The 17142-nt window shown below is 41.3% G+C and overlaps 1 protein-coding gene across 4 annotated transcripts in view; it reads right to left on the bottom strand.

The window, feature by feature from the left end:
• CTNND2 (catenin delta 2) overlaps nt 1-17142 on the bottom strand; it is a 906151-nt gene that overhangs the window by 33809 nt on the left and 855200 nt on the right. For all 4 annotated transcript variants that reach the window (XM_044233797.1, XM_044233772.1, XM_044233780.1 and 1 more), the window contains 2 exons: nt 15137-15347; nt 9005-9089 (listed from right to left, as the gene is read on the bottom strand). In XM_044233797.1, the coding sequence (XP_044089732.1) occupies nt 9005-9089; nt 15137-15347 (296 nt within the window). The remainder of the gene's footprint in view (nt 1-9004; nt 9090-15136; nt 15348-17142) is intronic.

Below are 17142 nucleotides of genomic sequence, written 5' to 3'. Positions count from 1 at the left end.
GTTTTGGTATAAAATGTTATGAGTAAAGCCTTGTGAAAAAGTGGAGGCATGGAGGAAATGTTCAATTAGGGTGCTGCTCTGCAGGATTGCCCAACGTGGAGATTCATCCCAGGAAGAGCTATAACTTAGTCACTTCTTGTTTAGCAACTGCCATGTGCATTGATTTCCACTTTTGCACAATTGATTTTTGCTTCTGTTCCCATTTGTGCCTTTGTTTTTGGACAGATATCATATGATGAGTGTCTGAGAAGTGTCTCAGAGAGGTCAGGGGACCTCATGAAGGAAGACCTCTTTGTCGATACAAACGTCAGCAAGCAAACACCTGGATTTATGGAGCAGACAGTACCAGGGCTGAGTTTAACCTCTGCCTTTTTGTTTTTTACCCCAACTTGACATTAAGTGATTTAGAACAGAAAAAACCCAAGGAGTTACTCCAATAAGTCTTCAAGACACCGGACTTGGGTTGTTTTAAAATCTGGCCAAACGTCCTTACGTCCTTCCAGTCATCTCATGGTGAAGAATTTTCCGGCACAGCAGAAAGATTAATGAATTCCTGGCAAGCAATTTCCTTGGTAAAATGACAGCTCTACATTCAGTGGTTTAATTTATGATCATAGAGGATTTATGGCTTCTCCAACACCATCTTAGATACTCTCAAAGTGAAAACCTATTAATTCTCAAATGGCATAATGCGAAAAGTCCTCTTTACCACAAAGTTTAAAGGTCAAAATTTTGAATTTTGACCATGTTGTGTTTTTTTCTTGACCGTCTTCCAGAACATCTGTCCAGTCCTCAGTGGGACCCAGTACCGATTTTTTGTGTTCAGAAGATGGGGGTGATGGAAGGATAAGCATGAGCCCATGGCTTCCGTTTGTGGGCATCAAGACTGCGTGTCATGGCCTCTGAAGAAGGCTGTGTCCACTCTCTCTACGGTTTTGGACATTGGAGGAAATCTGCAGGCATCCCTCACCTATCCATAATTACTTACTGATTTCTTGTTTTGTGAGTGTGGTGGTGGCAAGAGCCAAAGAAACTAATATAGTAGGGGTAAGAGAAGGGAGCCCCATGCGAGACAGGCTGTGAAGGGCATGACTCCACTCCTACCCAAGCTCATTATTCACCGCTGAATGGCGCACGCAACCCGAGAGTCTATCTTCTTGACAATAAAAGGAAGGAATTTAAAGATAGTTTTATGTTCTGCTTCTTTCATCCAAATGGCAAGAATGAATACAATATCTCCATCCAGAGAAACGTGACCTAACTCGGTCTCAAGCCCGAGCAGCCTGACGTTCTTCGAGACCCAAGCTCACTGTGAAAAACGCCGATGTTCTGGGTGGGGGCCACTATAGGAGCACAGCTGTAAAACACTGGGCAAGGAACACTAGTGGAGAAGACTTAGTTTGCTTTCTAACCCAGATTATCAGCAGGAGTGTGATTCCAACGTTTAATCTGGCTTTGATTTGACTGGAAAAATTTTTGACCTCCTACTTACCAGTAGGGACGGCCCTACCCTTTCCAGGGTAACTTTGCAGGGTCTGCTTTAAGAGCCCAGCATGTTTTCTCAGCAGGAAATCCAGGCAGAAGAAAGCAGATGAAAGAGCAGAGAGTCCCCTCCTTCCCGCTCTTCTTCTTTTAGTACCCAGTACCCAGAAGCATTTCTGCTGTGGTGCCCTGAACCTTCCTGCTACCTTTCCTTCATCTCAGGACATGTGTGTGTCTCAGAGGACAGAGCAGGTCTGCTGTACCTGGAGATCCATGGCTCACTTAGTAATCACCCTGAGGAGGGTCCCCTAGCATCACACAGGATGGCCTGGGGTGACTCCAGGTTGCTACTGATGCTTTTCTCAGAACTCTCTGGGGTAGTCTTTATGGGGCCACCTTTCCAGCTGAGACCGCCAAGACCCAGAGACCAGAACGTGGTTCTGGAAGTGCAAGTAGATGCTGGAGAATGACAAGGACCTGCTGTGCTGAGCTGGGGCTCTAGGAACGAGTCCCACATGAGACCGATGTCATGGCAGGTGGCAGGGGACCACCTGGCTGACAACATGACCGAGGCACCAACCACAGCCAAGGTGGGAACTCATCACCAGCCAGTGAAATGTCCAGGCTTGCTCGCTAGAATTCTTTATAAAGAGGTTATTTTGCCCCAATATGGGTGCCAACAAGAAGATCTCATTTGCTTTTTAAATGATTAAATATTAATGTAATACTATTTCACTATAATTGGAGAAAGATCTGGATCCAAAGCCTAAAAACAGTGGCTAAAACCCATTCAAATCTGAGCCCCAGTGGTAAACAAGCTAAGGTTTTAAGTGATGGCTAAATAAATAACACTTGAAAGCAAAATGGGCCACATACATTTTAAAGCCAAATCCTGTTACTGAATTTTGTGTTCAGGAAGATTCCCCCAAATTGGTCTTAGACCTAACGCCTCATCAAGACCAATAAAACAATGATCTCTACTGGCTAGGAATGCAATAAATTCCAATTTTCCATGTCATTAAGCTGTGTGTTACATTCAAAACCTTCAGACACTGGCAGCCAAGAGGGGAATTAGAAGTTTGGAGAACAGAGTAATCGGAATAGTTCAAGTAAACTGAGAACTTCAATTTTTAAAAAAGTTGAGTCCTGTACTTTATTTTTGCCAGTGGGCCAGATATGATTTATTTCATTTTCTTTATTCCTATTTTCTAGCACATAGTAAAGCAGGCTCTTTCACGCAGTGTTTGCTCATTTTGCATGGAATTCAGAATTTTGCTCATTAGGGTTGGTATTTTAATTGTACTAGAGTTGGAGGCAAATTTCATTGCAATTTCTCTTAAGAAATGACTTGTAATAGAAGTTCATAATTCAAATCCTCCCACAATTAACATTTGAACCAAGGAAGAAAATTGTTTTCTATAATAGTACAAATAAATCCTACCTACATGTTAAATATTATAGCACCTTCTGTGGTGACATTTTTTGCTGTAAGCTCATAATTCTATTCATAATGCTTAAAAACCATTCTTTACAAGTTTGAATTAAAATGTTTTTATTCATTCAAACAAATATACATTCCCATCATTTTAGGTTACTAAGGAATGACCTTAATGCAGCCCTGGTGAAGAGGTCAGGGAGATGATTTCCAGGGGAGATAATACAAAAATATAGGAAAAATGAAGAAGATTAGGTGGGCAAGTAGGATGCTGATTGGAGTACTGATGGGGCAGACCATGGAGGGTGGTGGGGAAGGGAGAGGGAAACTGAACAGGGGACACAGATTCAGTATAGCTGGTGGTCAAATGTAGGTAAAAGGCCCGGGATGGGCTGGGGATGAGATACTCCTGGAAGGTCTCATGGACTGTGTTGAGATGTTTGGACTCTGTCCTAAGGCAAAGGGAGCAATAGGAAGGTATGGTCCCAAAGAGTCATTTAGTCAAATTTGCTTTTTAAAAGGCTCCCCCTGGCTGTCTTTTGGAGACTGGCCTGGAGAGGAGGGAGCCCCAAGGTGGGGAGCTCACTTAGGGGTCTGTGGCAATGATCCAGAGGAACAAAGCCCCCTTCCTGGCCATGACCATAGAGAGAAGAGGATGGAGGCAGACGTGTGGGGCTTTCTGGGGGGCTGGATGCAGACACGTGAGGGAGAGGTAAGAGCCAGTGATGGTTCCCGGGTACGGGTTTAGGGGAGGGAGGTTGCAAGAAGAGGACTTGAACCCAGAACCGTAGGCTGGTGTGAGATCTGGTTTTGTTCAAGGTGCTCTGGGAATGTGAGTAAGTTATCTGACAGGTGGCCAGATATATAGAAAACAGATTTGGGAGACTCGTAGAGGTGGGTGGTAACTGAAGCCAGGAGAGGAGGTCGTGTGTGAGATAAGAAAGATCCAGATACAAAACCTGGGGGGATTTCAACATTTGAGAATGAAAGGGAAGATGAATCCAAGAAGGATGGAGAAGCAGCCATCAGACAATTTGAGGTAACTCAGGGGACAGTGATGTCCTAGGAGTCTCCTGAAGGCTATTTCTGTGAGTGAGGCGATTTTACTACATGGTGTTCAGATTAGAAACGTACAGGGTCACAGTAGGACCTCTTATCAGGGAAACATGGCATGCTCTTGACTAAGTCAGACTGCTTATTGCAGTCCTAGATGTCTCTGTGATCCTCCCTAACATTAGCCTTTGGCACAGCTGACCCGCACACACACAGATTAGCACTATATGAAATAATAGCATCTAATTCTCTTCTAAAACCGTGGCAACCAGCATTGTCATTACTGGCCTTCTTATAAAAGCCTAAGTAATCTGATTTACTTATACCCCTGGAGTGCAAGCCGGGCACTGGAGAGGCATCTACAGGTTGGCGAGAGAGAGGGTGGAGAAACCAAGGGGGAGAGAGCTGTGAAAATGTGGAAGTGAATAATGATGACTGTGATGACAACAACAAAATGAAACCCCTGCATCCAAATATCCAGCTCCCAGGGGACAGGATGGCAGAGAGCATTCGGCAGCCAAATGGCATGAATGGGTTTTCAGAACTAACAGCAAGAGCTCCCATTGGTACATGACTTTCCAGTTTACAAAGTTCTTTGATGATGACTACTGTCCCATCAGGCACAACCACCAATCCCACCGGGCCATGTGTCATGGCATTTACTTCATGATTGAGAAAAGCAAGGGACAGGAATGGGACCGATGGGGAGATGCCCACCATGTCCATGAAAAGATGTGAAGGGTCTTTGACACCCGGGCTGAAAGTTACAGACTGGTATGCAAAGCAGAAGGCAGGCATCAAGGAAGCCCCAGCCTCCCAAATCCATAGGGCTCTGAGGACATTCCAGATGCCCCAGCATATCTGTGAGCCATGACAGTGAGACCCAGTGAACCAAAAGTCTACCCACTGTCCATCAGCAGGAAGGCGCCACAGGCTGCCCAAAATCAGTCCCTACCTGATAGGCAGGGAGCTTGCCTAGTTATGCTGTATGTTGAATCTCTGGCCATTGATTCTAAGTCCTATGCTTTTTGTACTTCACTGGATCCTTCCGACACTGACTTGCTCTCAAGCCTCATTAGCAGGTGAGTGCCTCGCATCAGGGAAGCAGTGTCCCTCTCTTTCTTCTGCTTGAGCTAAACTTGGAAGAGTATACTCATCCTGGGGTGCGACTTTTCAGAAAGGATCTGACAAACCCACATGGGTGTAGCAAAACATGAGAATCTCTGGCGAAGGTTGTGGAAATGCTGATATATTAGAACTGAGCATGTCGGGCCTGAACAGGGATGACCTCTTGGAGACAGAATGGCTACTTCAAATGCAGGAAGGCTATCACAGAGAAGAGAAATTAGGCTTTTCAGAATGGCACTGGAGGGCGGAAGCTGCTGATAGATTTTTACTTAATGCAAGTAAGAAGTTCTGAATGACTACAGCCATCCTGAAATGGAATAATAGGCCTCATTAGATGGTGAATGCAATTTATTTGTAGTAAATGTATTTGAACACAAGGAGATGACTATAGGAGCTGATATCACCTTCTTCTTTCAGTAAAGGAGCCACCTTCCTCCCGCCATAAAGTTCAGCAAGGATCCTGGCTGCCCACTCTTCCTGTCCTGCCTTGCAGCTGGGTGTGGTCATGTGACTGAGTTCTTGGTCCAGGGATGTGAGCAGGAGCCTAGAAATGTTTTGTATCACTTGCTTACAAGGACATAACTGGCCCCACTTCTCCTTTCTCTCTCCTTGTGGGCTGGAATGAGAGATGAATGAGATAGGGAACTTTTCCTACAAAGGCAAGGTTTTATATAAGGGTTTACAAACAATGATTTCTATAATCTTATAATTCTATGTCTCCTTCTCCTTGATTTTTGTCTCCTTTCTTCCAAAACCAGCTCTCCCAACAGTCCTCAGCCTAATCAAACATAAGCATATCAGTGACCTTATTTTCTTAAAGTACAGTTTCCCAAAAGTCAAGAACTGATGACCTCCAGTTTCTCTTCCATCCCTATATCAAGTCTGCTCCTAAGGGTCACCTTATTTTCCTTTAGAAAACAGTCTCTGGGATGATGCAGCTGAAAAAAAAATTTTAAGGTTGTATTTGTGGTTATCCAAACTTAAGGACTTGTTAAAAAAAAAAAACAGGTAGTGATGGAATATGTGATAACATTCTTCTACAATTATATATTTTCCTTTGGGGAGAAAAGTCAGAAGTCCAGGGCTCCCTGAAATTGAAGGTTCAGACAACACAAATATGTTTTGCTCACCATGTCTCAGGAATCAAACGTAATTTTGTATTGGTCAACACACCTGGTTGGAAGAATATTCTGATTTATTAAATGTGTCTCTCAAAGTAAAATAAAGTCATTGAGCTAATGAAATGAGATTCTGGCCACTGTGCCTGAGTCCTGGGAGGAAATTAGCTAGTGACAGATGGATCTTTAATTCTGTCCCATAGATATGCCATTTTCATTTCAATTTCTCTCTCCCTACTCAAGTTTTCCTCTTATGCATAATACCCTTAAGCTTTATGCAACCTCCAATAATTCGTTGAGATTTTGCTCGATAATTTTCCTACTCCTAATTCATTCAGTAAGTCTATAGAACATATTTCTGAAACTAATGAAGTTACCAGTAATTATTCCATACTTCATTTTTACCCACATTCGCTGCTTCCTTGTCTTAGGTTTTCCCTGAAACTAGTCTTTCTTTAAGCCTATAGTAGATGTTTAATAAACAGATTTGAAGCATAGAGAATTAAAAGATATGGATCAGAAGTTTTTTTCAATGATATGTAAATTGTCAAGGAAGAACAAAAAGGAAATCTATTTCCCCACTGATTAACAACAATTCATAAGGATGAATGAATTTGGTCTTCTTACCAAAAGATTTTTCAAAAAAGAAAAGCTTTTGAGAATTTTGATCTTCGCTATTATGATATTGAGCATAAAGGTCCTCATTTCATTTCACAACTGCATAATTTGGAAATTATTAAGAACGGCTCTTTCTCCACCTTTTTAAATCAAAGATCAACTAAAAACATCACCATGGGTCCATTGAAAACATCAGCATCAGTTTCTCCAGATCATCCTCCTTGAACGTCCTCACAGGAAACACATTTTAAACCATCTTGAGCTCTTGATTTTTAGCTCCATTAAATTCCTGTCAACACATTCTTTTTCTTCATGAAAACAAAAAGACAATTACACTTTTGAACTCTACTACCAACCTAGAAAAAAAAATAAGATGGAAAACTCACACTACCATTCAACAAATAACTTGTGGAGTCTCTAAAAGCAGTTTCCCTTCAATGCACATAGGTAGGGTAAGGTGTATTTCAGCAAAGAACTGTTCAAGATCCAAGGGAAAGTGGAGCTTATTTGAGGCAGTAATATTTCTTCGAGTTTCTGGAGCCAGTGACTCAGAACAACCAGTTCCCTTCTCATTTATATCAAGTTCTTCTTGTCCAGCTGCCTGTTGAGCTGAAGGATCCTGCCCTGGGAAAGAATTCATTCGGCTCCTGGAGGAGTCCATGAAGGAACTAAGTAGGGACACTGGGATGCGATTTCAAGCAAAACAAAATGTGACTCAAAACATCTGAGAGAAGGGCTTATCCAAACATGCAAAATATTTAGAAAAGAATATAATCTATCTACAACACTCCCTGAACACTATATTTTGCCAGCTCTGTCTCAACATAAACATACTTGCTCTTAACAAATGGGAGAATCTTGAAAGAGAAATATATAGGCTAAATTTGTTAAAAAAAAAAAAAAGGTGCAAAGTAATGAGAGCATAAGGGAAATAGAAAGGCCTAGGGGAAAGTCTAGAAAAAGACTCTAACTTAGTAGAACCCATTATTAAATATTTACTGTTTCCCACTGGCTTAGAAAAAGACAGATTTTCCCTCTGGCAAGACGGGTCTTACTCTTTGTGGTGTGAACCTTTTGCAGCATTCCCATATGCCCACCTCGAGACTCGTAGGCAGAGGATGAAAGAAGCAGTGACTTTGGCTCCCTCTCCTCCTCCATGGAGGTGGCCAGGGGGCTGCAAGGAGGTGCTCTGGGCAGTTGGTGAGGAAGCCCAGGCCCCTCTCCCAGACCTGCTTAGGTTTTCTACTCCTTACCAAGACACAAGCCCACAGGGTGTTCCCTGTGACTAGGGATGCTCTCTATGCCTATCTGTTCCCTCAAATCTATCATGTGATTATGAGTCATTTAAACTACCCACATTTGCCAGTCTGATCACAATAAGAACAACTTCTGGATACACTTAAAAAAAAAAATTCTCCCCTTCTAACTGAAAAGAGTTACAGACACTTTATTTAGCATCCCTTGGAAATGAGGTATAGAATAAAAGTGTCTAGATGTGACATTTTTCCTTGATGATATTATTTTTAAATGATTTTGGAGCTGAACATCCCTGTGAAATGTATAATATAAACTCCCTCCTGACTCCTGAGAGTGTGCTGGACAAATGCAAGCTTCTTCCCCTAATATGCAGCCACCATCAGGAACATCAGCCCTCTCCCCATGGGTAGTGACTCAGTGAGGATCAGGGCTAGGCACATAGGGCCAGATCTCAGGTCTTCTCCTCCTTGTTCTTGGGCTATGATACTTCTCAGCTTCCTGAATTGCCATATATATACATATTTTTTCATCTTCTCTCCAACATTATTGCCAATGTCTATGCTGTTTTTTTTTTTTTTTGCAAAATTACTCAGTTCATTAATTTTTAGTCTATTGTATAATAGATGCACTGAGGAAAAGATGCTTATTTCCTTTTCCATAGTACAATCTAGGGTAATACCCTATGAGCATAGGTTTGTCCAATCCAGAAGATTCATGGATTTTAGTGTCTGTCCAGGGACCCTTAGTGACCCTTGCTTCTGCTTCTTCATTGATTGTCTTGCTTTAGTTGTGTTTCAGTTACTCAGATTGTTGGACAAGTCCTTTCCATATCTATGATGCACCTTGTTATGATCCAATACTGGGTTCCAGGACCTGTGTGAACCATGAAGCAAGAAGGTAAGACAAACATTACCTTTTTGTAGAGACTCCTCAGATCTCGGTACTGCCACATGCTGTTTAGGACCTGAGATGCAGCCTTGACCACTTTTGGAGAGTGTCTGGAAAAGAAACAAGACATGTAAGGTGGTGAAGTGGGGCAGCTGGGCTTCAGATGGACATTGACTCATCAGGAATTTACAAAATTTATAGGAATCGTGTCCTGATGGCTTCTGGCTCTTTCCTTCTCAGTCAGGGGAGTGCAGGGGATGGTCTACTAGTCTGCAACCTTACTCTCCTCAACACACCCATGAGGGCAAGAGAGAGGAATGAATTCAATTTGGCAAAGGATTTCCCAAATGCAAAAGGAAGAGCAGAGCCTTGAGTCTGAATGCAGATGTAGTGGAACAGAAAGAAGAGAAAAATAGTGATCAGGAAGGGCCAGGGTCAGGTGTTTTAATGGTTATGTTGTGTAACATCTGTGTAGTAAGAAGAAAACAAAATACTCATTTTCTCAACTGAAGCAGGAGGGCATATAGAGTGTTGGCTCTACATGCCTGCGAGGTGATGGGGAACTGCTCTCCATTTGCCTGAGGGATGGGCAGCAGAGGAAGAGGTGTGCACATCCTCTCTTACACTTACACAGAGAAATGCATCTATAGATAAAGGATAGATAAAGGAACATCTATAGATAAAGCCCTGCGTACAATTATAGTTCCTTCCTGTGGATCATGGGGAGAAACTAAAATCACATAAACCTTTGGACTAGTGGTACTTAGCATTTTCTCAAGTCATGGCTTTAAAATTGCTATGCAATGCTAGCTCAATATTTTGACTTTGGGGTCAGTGCCCATCTGTGTCTTAAAAAAGACATGAGGTCCGGGTGGTTGGGTTATGGACCCTGGGGAGGGTATGTGATATGGTGAGTGCTGTGAAGTGTGTAAGTCTGACAGTTCATAAACCTGTACCCCTGGGGCAAATAATACATTATGCGTTAATAAAAATAATTAATAAGAAAAAGACATGAGGTCCATAAAGTAATGTTGATTTCATTTGATCAGATCCTTGGAATTTGAACAGGGAATCTGTTAATTACCTGTAGATGTTCTATTCTAACTGCTCATTCCACAACCAGCTGCACAACTCTACTGGTTGCCAGTGACACCACGGCCTGTCTCAGGAGCTGGCATATTTTTTTTCCTAAAGGGTCAGATAATAAATATTCTCCACTTTGGGGGGCCATATGGTCTCGATCGCAGCTACTCAGCTCTGCAACTGTAGTATGAGGGGCATCATAAATAATGTGTCAGTGAGTGGAGATGGCTGCATTCCCAGCAAATGTTATTTACATAGGTAGGAGGTGGGTGGGATTTGGACCCTGGGCCATAGATTGCTGATCCCCGGTCTATGTGTATGGTGATGCCTAGAATCAGGCAGGACATAACCCTTCACAAGGACCCCAATGTAAAGTCCGCCCCTGACCAGTGCTGTGGCCGCCCAAGGACTCCCAGAAGGGAAAATCTGAATGGAGACCAAAAATGCCTTTGAAATAAAATGGCTTTTGAAATAGAAAGTGAGCAGATATCCAACTTTTGTAGCAACATGGACGGGACTGGAAGAGATTATGCTGAGTGAAATCAGTCAAGCAGAGAGAGTCAATTATCATATGGTTTCACTCATTTGTGGAGCATAACCAATAGCATGGAGGACAAGGGGCGTTAGAGAGTAGTAGGGAATTTGGGTAAATTGGAAGGGGAGGTGAACCATGAGAGACTATGGACTCTGAAAAACAGTCTGAGGGGTTTGAAGTGGCGGGGGGGGGTGGGAGGTTGGGGTACCAGGTGGTGGGTATTATAGAGGGCACAGCTTGCATGGAGCACTGGGTGTGGTGAAAAAATAATGAATACTGTTTTTCTGAAAATAAATAAATTGGGAAAAAAAAAAAAAAAAAAAAAAAGAAAGTGAGCAGATGGTGAGATGGGATGAGGTTGAGGTTGGATTCGAGAGCCAGACTAAGTGGCTGTTGTGAAGCTATGCACGTTGGATTGGAATTATACGATGTTAATAAATGGTCCATGATGTGTGTCTACATTCCTGGATCTTTGAGCTTGCAATTTAGACCAAGTAAGCTTAAGGTTCCTTCCTCCATCTACTTACTGGTCATAGTAACAATCATTCTTCCTATTTTTATTGCTGAGATGGAATTCAACTTGGCTGTGTTTGAAAATGCTAGTCATATCATGTATTTTTATTCATTCATTCATTCATTCATTTATTACTTTTGGTTTTCTTTTTTTTTAATTTAAATTATCCAACATATAGTACATCACTACTTTCAGATGTAGTGTTCAACAAGTCATGCATTGTTGCATATATCATGTACTTTTAAAGGAAAAAAGAAAGTAAATTCCAAACTTTTTTCTCTATGAAAGATGAACTATATCTAAGTAACATATGTATTTTCCTTTACTAAAATGGATGGCCACTCAATGACTGTATAATTTATGCTAGTGTCATGCTCTAAATGTAGTATTAAATTCCTTTGATTTAAAGACAGACTTTTAGAGCTTTTCATGTTTGCAGCTGCAGGGACATGTTAATCTTATGTAATCGATGCTGAACAATGCTGTTATGTTTTGCTGTATTTTATCACTGTTAGCTAGTTATTTATCCATGACAATAGTCAAGCAACTCTTGAGGAACATACATGAATATTTAGGTAGTGGTAAGGTAGTTGAGACATACTTAGTATGCAAAAATTCCTAGAAAACAGTGTAATTTTTTGTTCTACTTCTTGCTTAGTTACAAAATAGAAAAAGACTATGAGTGTGTAATGAACACTGGGTTTTAACCTCTCAATTAAAATGCCAATATACTGCAGTGTCATACTAGCATGTGAAGGTCAAACAAACATTGCTTTTTTTAGACTTTAAAAGTCCATCACTAGACTGGTACCATAGCAACTTCTGCTTGAACAACTATAACTGTTGACTGAAGGACTTGAACAATTGAGAGTTTCTAATGTGACAAGTGACTATAGCCGAAGCCATAATACACAGTTCCTTACTGACAAGTAACAGTAGAGAATGTTAACAGCTTTTCAGTCTTATGACAGAATACAGTGACACATTCAACACACTATTTCCTATATAATTTTTAAAATTAGAAAAAACACAAATGTACTTTTGAAATAAATGGATGTGATAGGATGTCCATAAATGTGTATTTAAAATGATGTGAAAAGAATAGTTTAAGTTATCAAGACATGAAAATGGTAGTATAAGATTCCTATAAGATCACAATATCTGATCTTCACTAAGTTGTGAAGTTAGGGGTGACTGAGGATATCAGTTGTTGCAATTGGTAATGGGTATTCACCCCAGTCCTGGTGGCTGTATTAGCAGTTCAAACAGACTGTGACTGGCACCTCACTAGTCTGATTCATTAATAGCATGGCATGTTTAAGTTTGTGTATATTTAGAAATGAAACACACAAATGCATTAAAAATGGAGAATCACAGATAGGCACATTTTTCCCCCTGTGTTTTATCCTGCTATCTGAAATTTTAAAATCATTAAACTTATGTCTGATAATAATTCTTTAAGGACATTTTAGGGAGCACATATTTGCAAGGATTTTGTGAATTAACTACAGCAAACTGCTATCCCTCCCTTTTCTAGTTATTAACTAATCCCCAGTTTCAAAAACTCTCTTTTCAAGAAAGAATTACTATTTCACTGAAACGTGTCCAGAAGGCCTTGGGAATCTCAGTGACTCATGTCAACAAAATTGAGTGAAGTGGTGAGTTTTGTGTTAAGATTCAAAATAATTCTTCTGGATTCATTTTAAGGCTGTTGAGAAGCAATAGCAAATTGAAGTGTAGGCAGGAGTTGAGGCTATCTGCAGTTATAAAAACCTGTTTTGATCCTCAAATTAGTCATTATATACAAAAGAGTTAAGGGGTGCCTGGGTGGCCCAGTTGGTTGAGCACCAACTCTGGATTTCAGCTCAGGTTGTGATTTCAGGGTCATGGGATCAAGCCTTGTGTTGGGCTCTGCATGGATCATGGGTCTGCTTGGGATTCTCTTTCTCTCTCTCCTTTGCTCCTACCCCTATTTTCTCTCCCCATGCCCCTCTGAAATAATAAATAAGTAAATCCTGGAAAAAGAGGTAAGCCACATCGAAGAATGGATGAGATAAGCAAGAGAACTGGGAAGATGCCTAACTCCACCCAATTCAACACTTCTCATTAAACTTGGTGTAAATCTTGACTATTAACATTGGGAAAAAAGGTCAAGCAGCAATGAGATGAAACATGTCACTATTCCTTAAAGAAACTTCCAGTCAAATCAGCAGACAGTTATGAGATCATCCATTGTGAAAGAAACTTCCCATTAACACTAATCAAGATTGGACAAGACCTACTAGGACCATTTTCTGGATTGGTAACATGGATATACGCTCTTCATGGATGGTTTCCTCAAATGACTTTTGAATTAGTTTCACCAAGTAATTTTCTTTTACCACAGGACTGATAAAAGCCTCTTTTCTCTTTAAGGCCCACTGAAGGATGTTTACTGCAATAGCGATGCCCAAACAGGTGGAAGAAATTAACATATGCCAGACCATCCCTCAAACTCTCTAGTCTTACAGTTCAGAGAAAACAATCTTTAAATATCTCACCAATATGCACAAATATGTCAGAGCATTTCTGTGGATGATGGTTTCATTGCCTGTGTGTATTTGCTAACAAAAGCATTAACATATTAAGCTCTTAATGCTCAAAACAGGAAAGCACTTCATTAGAGATTCCAATGTTCTACTGAAGGTACGAAAAGAAGACAACCATGTGGTCTGCTGTCTATGTAGATCAGCCATTTATCTGATGTTCAACAGAACAATGTATCATTCAAACCAACCCTCCATCTTGCACCATTATTACACGAGTCCAGTGGGCCTCCTCCACTTGATATCAAAAAGTTTTTGAATACTAATACTAAATTGCTGATTGAACCTAGTGGGAGGTATCAGGGCGCTTACATAGAAAGCTGAGACTTCTTTTCTAACACAATGGTAATATCCTGAATCAAATGAAATAATGTGAGAATTTCCAAAAAGTCTCAAAGCACCCCCGTCACAGCCTTGAACAACAGAAGAAAAATTATTTGGCATTTAGATGTAAAGAAATGAGGGAGGCAGGGAATGAAAAGTCAAGAAGTAGACCTCTGATAACAAAAGGTTACCCTCTTAATCTCACTGATTACATTGAGGGATTTCTAGGAGGCAACATTTAATTAAGGTTTGTGAATGTTTCTGTAACACTGACAGCTTGCTGATATAAAGACCCTCTGGCTGCTATAGATATGTTTAGGTTGCATGTAGCAAGATACCATTGATTCTTACATCAAACTGGGGACAATTCCATTCTTGGAGGTGCAGATGCTTGGACACAGAGCCTTATCTCTCTCTATGCCACCCGCAAACAAGTCCTTCCTCACCACTGACCGCTCTGCCCAGAAAACTTCTATTCATCCTTTAAGATTTGATTATCACTTCTTCTAGGATATTATGATGGCCTTTTCCTCAGTTTTAGACTGGAAAGTATATGCATAGTGCCTCGTTCAATTAAACAATTTGCCCCAAATGTACAGCTAACACAGGAGGATGGTGGGTCAGCACTGAGATCTCGCTGACTCCCCCTGACCGTTTGCTCCCCTCACTCTCCCTGCATGACTTGCTATGCACAGCTGAAGAAGCAAAGGGCAAAAGGATGTGGACCTGTCATCTATACTTGGACCTGCAGCCACAAAGAAACAGTAACCACAAAACACCTTCACATACTCAGGTTAAGCTGGTTGTCTAGTCCGTGTTGGAGGAACACACTAGTGTGTGCATGCTGGAATGTCAAGTCTCTCTTACCTTAGTAACACAGGAGTCACCAAGTCATGAGTTATTCATCAAATTGAAATTAGCAGGAAGATCAGCTTTCATCATGGGGCGGGAAGACTGGAAACCATATGCTATTTCCCTTCTCTTGATTATCAGAGACAAGTGTTTTCCAGGGACATTCAGTCGTGTTACTCACAACCAATGGGATGTTGAGCACACTTAGAACTAACTCTACCGATCCCAAATTCTACAGAGATACGAAGTCTCTCTCTGACTTACTTATCTCCTTTGCTTTTGGAGATGCCAACCAACTTCTCAATGCCGCCGGCATCCCGTAAGGCCTTGGCGTTCTCCATGTTCTTGGTGATCACTTCATGTAGGGTGCAGCAGACGGCTGTCACCGTGTCATCCGACATGGCCTTACTTGCCGCATTGTTGCTGTTGTTCCCACCTGGAAGCCTGTGGACGAGGTCTCGCATGGCATATTTGCCTTTGGAAAAAAAAAAAAAAAAGTCAAGGGAAGAGTTGAAATGAGGCCAAAATGGAGGAAGAGGGCAGAGAGGAGCGTAGGGTTAGGGGAGAAAAAGAGGACGCAGGAGGCTACATGAATGCAGTATTGCCCATTTCCCATCACTGAATATTCTCTGTTGGGTCTCTGTGAACACACACAGAGAACAGATATTCCTCACAGTGAATGTGTAGACTTTTGGGGCTAGACGGATGTAGGATGGAATTTCTGGGCAAGTTACATCATGCCTGTAAGCCTCAGCTTTTTAAAACCTATAAAGCAAGAATAATAATGGTACTTATGTCACAAGGTTGTTCCAAAGATGAAATGAGTAAATGTGTGGACAGCATGTAACCCACGAGGATTACTGACATAACTTCAACATTACCTCGATGGGAACTATTTTGGGAGGCGAACTATTTAACAAGTAAGAGTCAAACCACAAACATGTGTAGTTCATGATCATATACATAACTCCTGAGTTCCGGCCCGGCCCGTATGAAACAAAGAGAAACATTTAAAGCAAGGGAGAGAGGTTTTAACAAATAATGTATAGCTAGGTGTCCTTTGAACCAGGATAACCCAATGAGCCGCCCGTCTCCTTGATGGGATTTATCGTATGGCTCTACCATATAACATTTACTCATTTGACACATTCCCCTTTGCATGAAAAACAAAGAAAATAATATCCAACTTTGCTTCCTTGACTTGCTTCATCATTATTAATCTTGCTACTCCCAGTGATAAAGGTACTTAAAATGACATCTTTATGGAGTACTTTTCGTTTACAAAGCATTTGGGGCATTACCAATAACCCTGCAAGACATTAATTCATCCCACCTGCAGCTTCCGATTCTGTTCCATTAATTTACTTCTGGAACTAAGTAAATGAGTGCCTGTAGCAAAGTTGGCTGTGCTTGAATTTTTCAGATGGAACTGGCATGTGTCCAAAGTTAGAGTCCTTCCTTGTCTCCCATTCCCCATTCAGACATGTTTAGCTAGTTCCTGAAAGCCATCTGAAATGTTTTGCCTCCATACATGTCTCTAAAGGAGAGATTCATTGGCTGTCTAATCCTCTGGTGTGTGATGCCTGAGGAAACGCACAGGGGAAGGCAGGGATATCTCCATTCCAGGCATTAATAAATAAAACAGACCCTTGTAATTTTGGTACCTGCTCTTACCCTATGTTTAGGTAGCTTATTTTAGCTGGGAAAGAAAAAAATGCTGATGGCTAAATTACTGAAATAGGAAAGTATCTTCACTCGGTTTCTGACAAAAATGGTTTGCCTGAAAACTTCCTAATGTAGCCCTCCCCCCCGCCAAAGACAATACTTAAAATGGTTTGGAGACGATCCTTTGTGCCTGGGCAGTCCTCTGAGCAGCTTGCTGTATTTGTTTATCATGAAATCACACTCAGCTCTGGCTAAGAGTTTACTTTTGCTGAGCTCAGCATGTTGGGACGTCATCCGTTCATTAACCTGCAGAGACTCTTGGGCAAACCTGAGTTCTATGGATGTGAGTAGATGGATGAATAGGGTCTTAAATTTTTTCTTCCTAAGGGGAGTGAGACAGAAAGGAAGCAGAAAACTGTTTCAGTCACTATGCATCCGGACGCACCCATGCTCCCAATATGGTTTGTGACCCTGGACATCACTGAGGCTGAAAGCAAAAACGAAAAGAGAAAGAAGATTCAGCTGTAGCCTTCTTCAGTTTTTGCTGTTACTGCCATTTAAAAAATTATATCAGATAAATTTGAAGGTGTGGGTTCATCCTGCAT

This window comes from Neovison vison, chromosome 1 (assembly GCF_020171115.1).
Source record: "Neovison vison isolate M4711 chromosome 1, ASM_NN_V1, whole genome shotgun sequence".
Taxonomy (NCBI): Eukaryota; Metazoa; Chordata; class Mammalia; order Carnivora; family Mustelidae; genus Neogale; species Neogale vison.
Note: the sequence above shows the minus strand (reverse complement) of the source record. Positions and strands in the feature narration are given on the sequence as shown.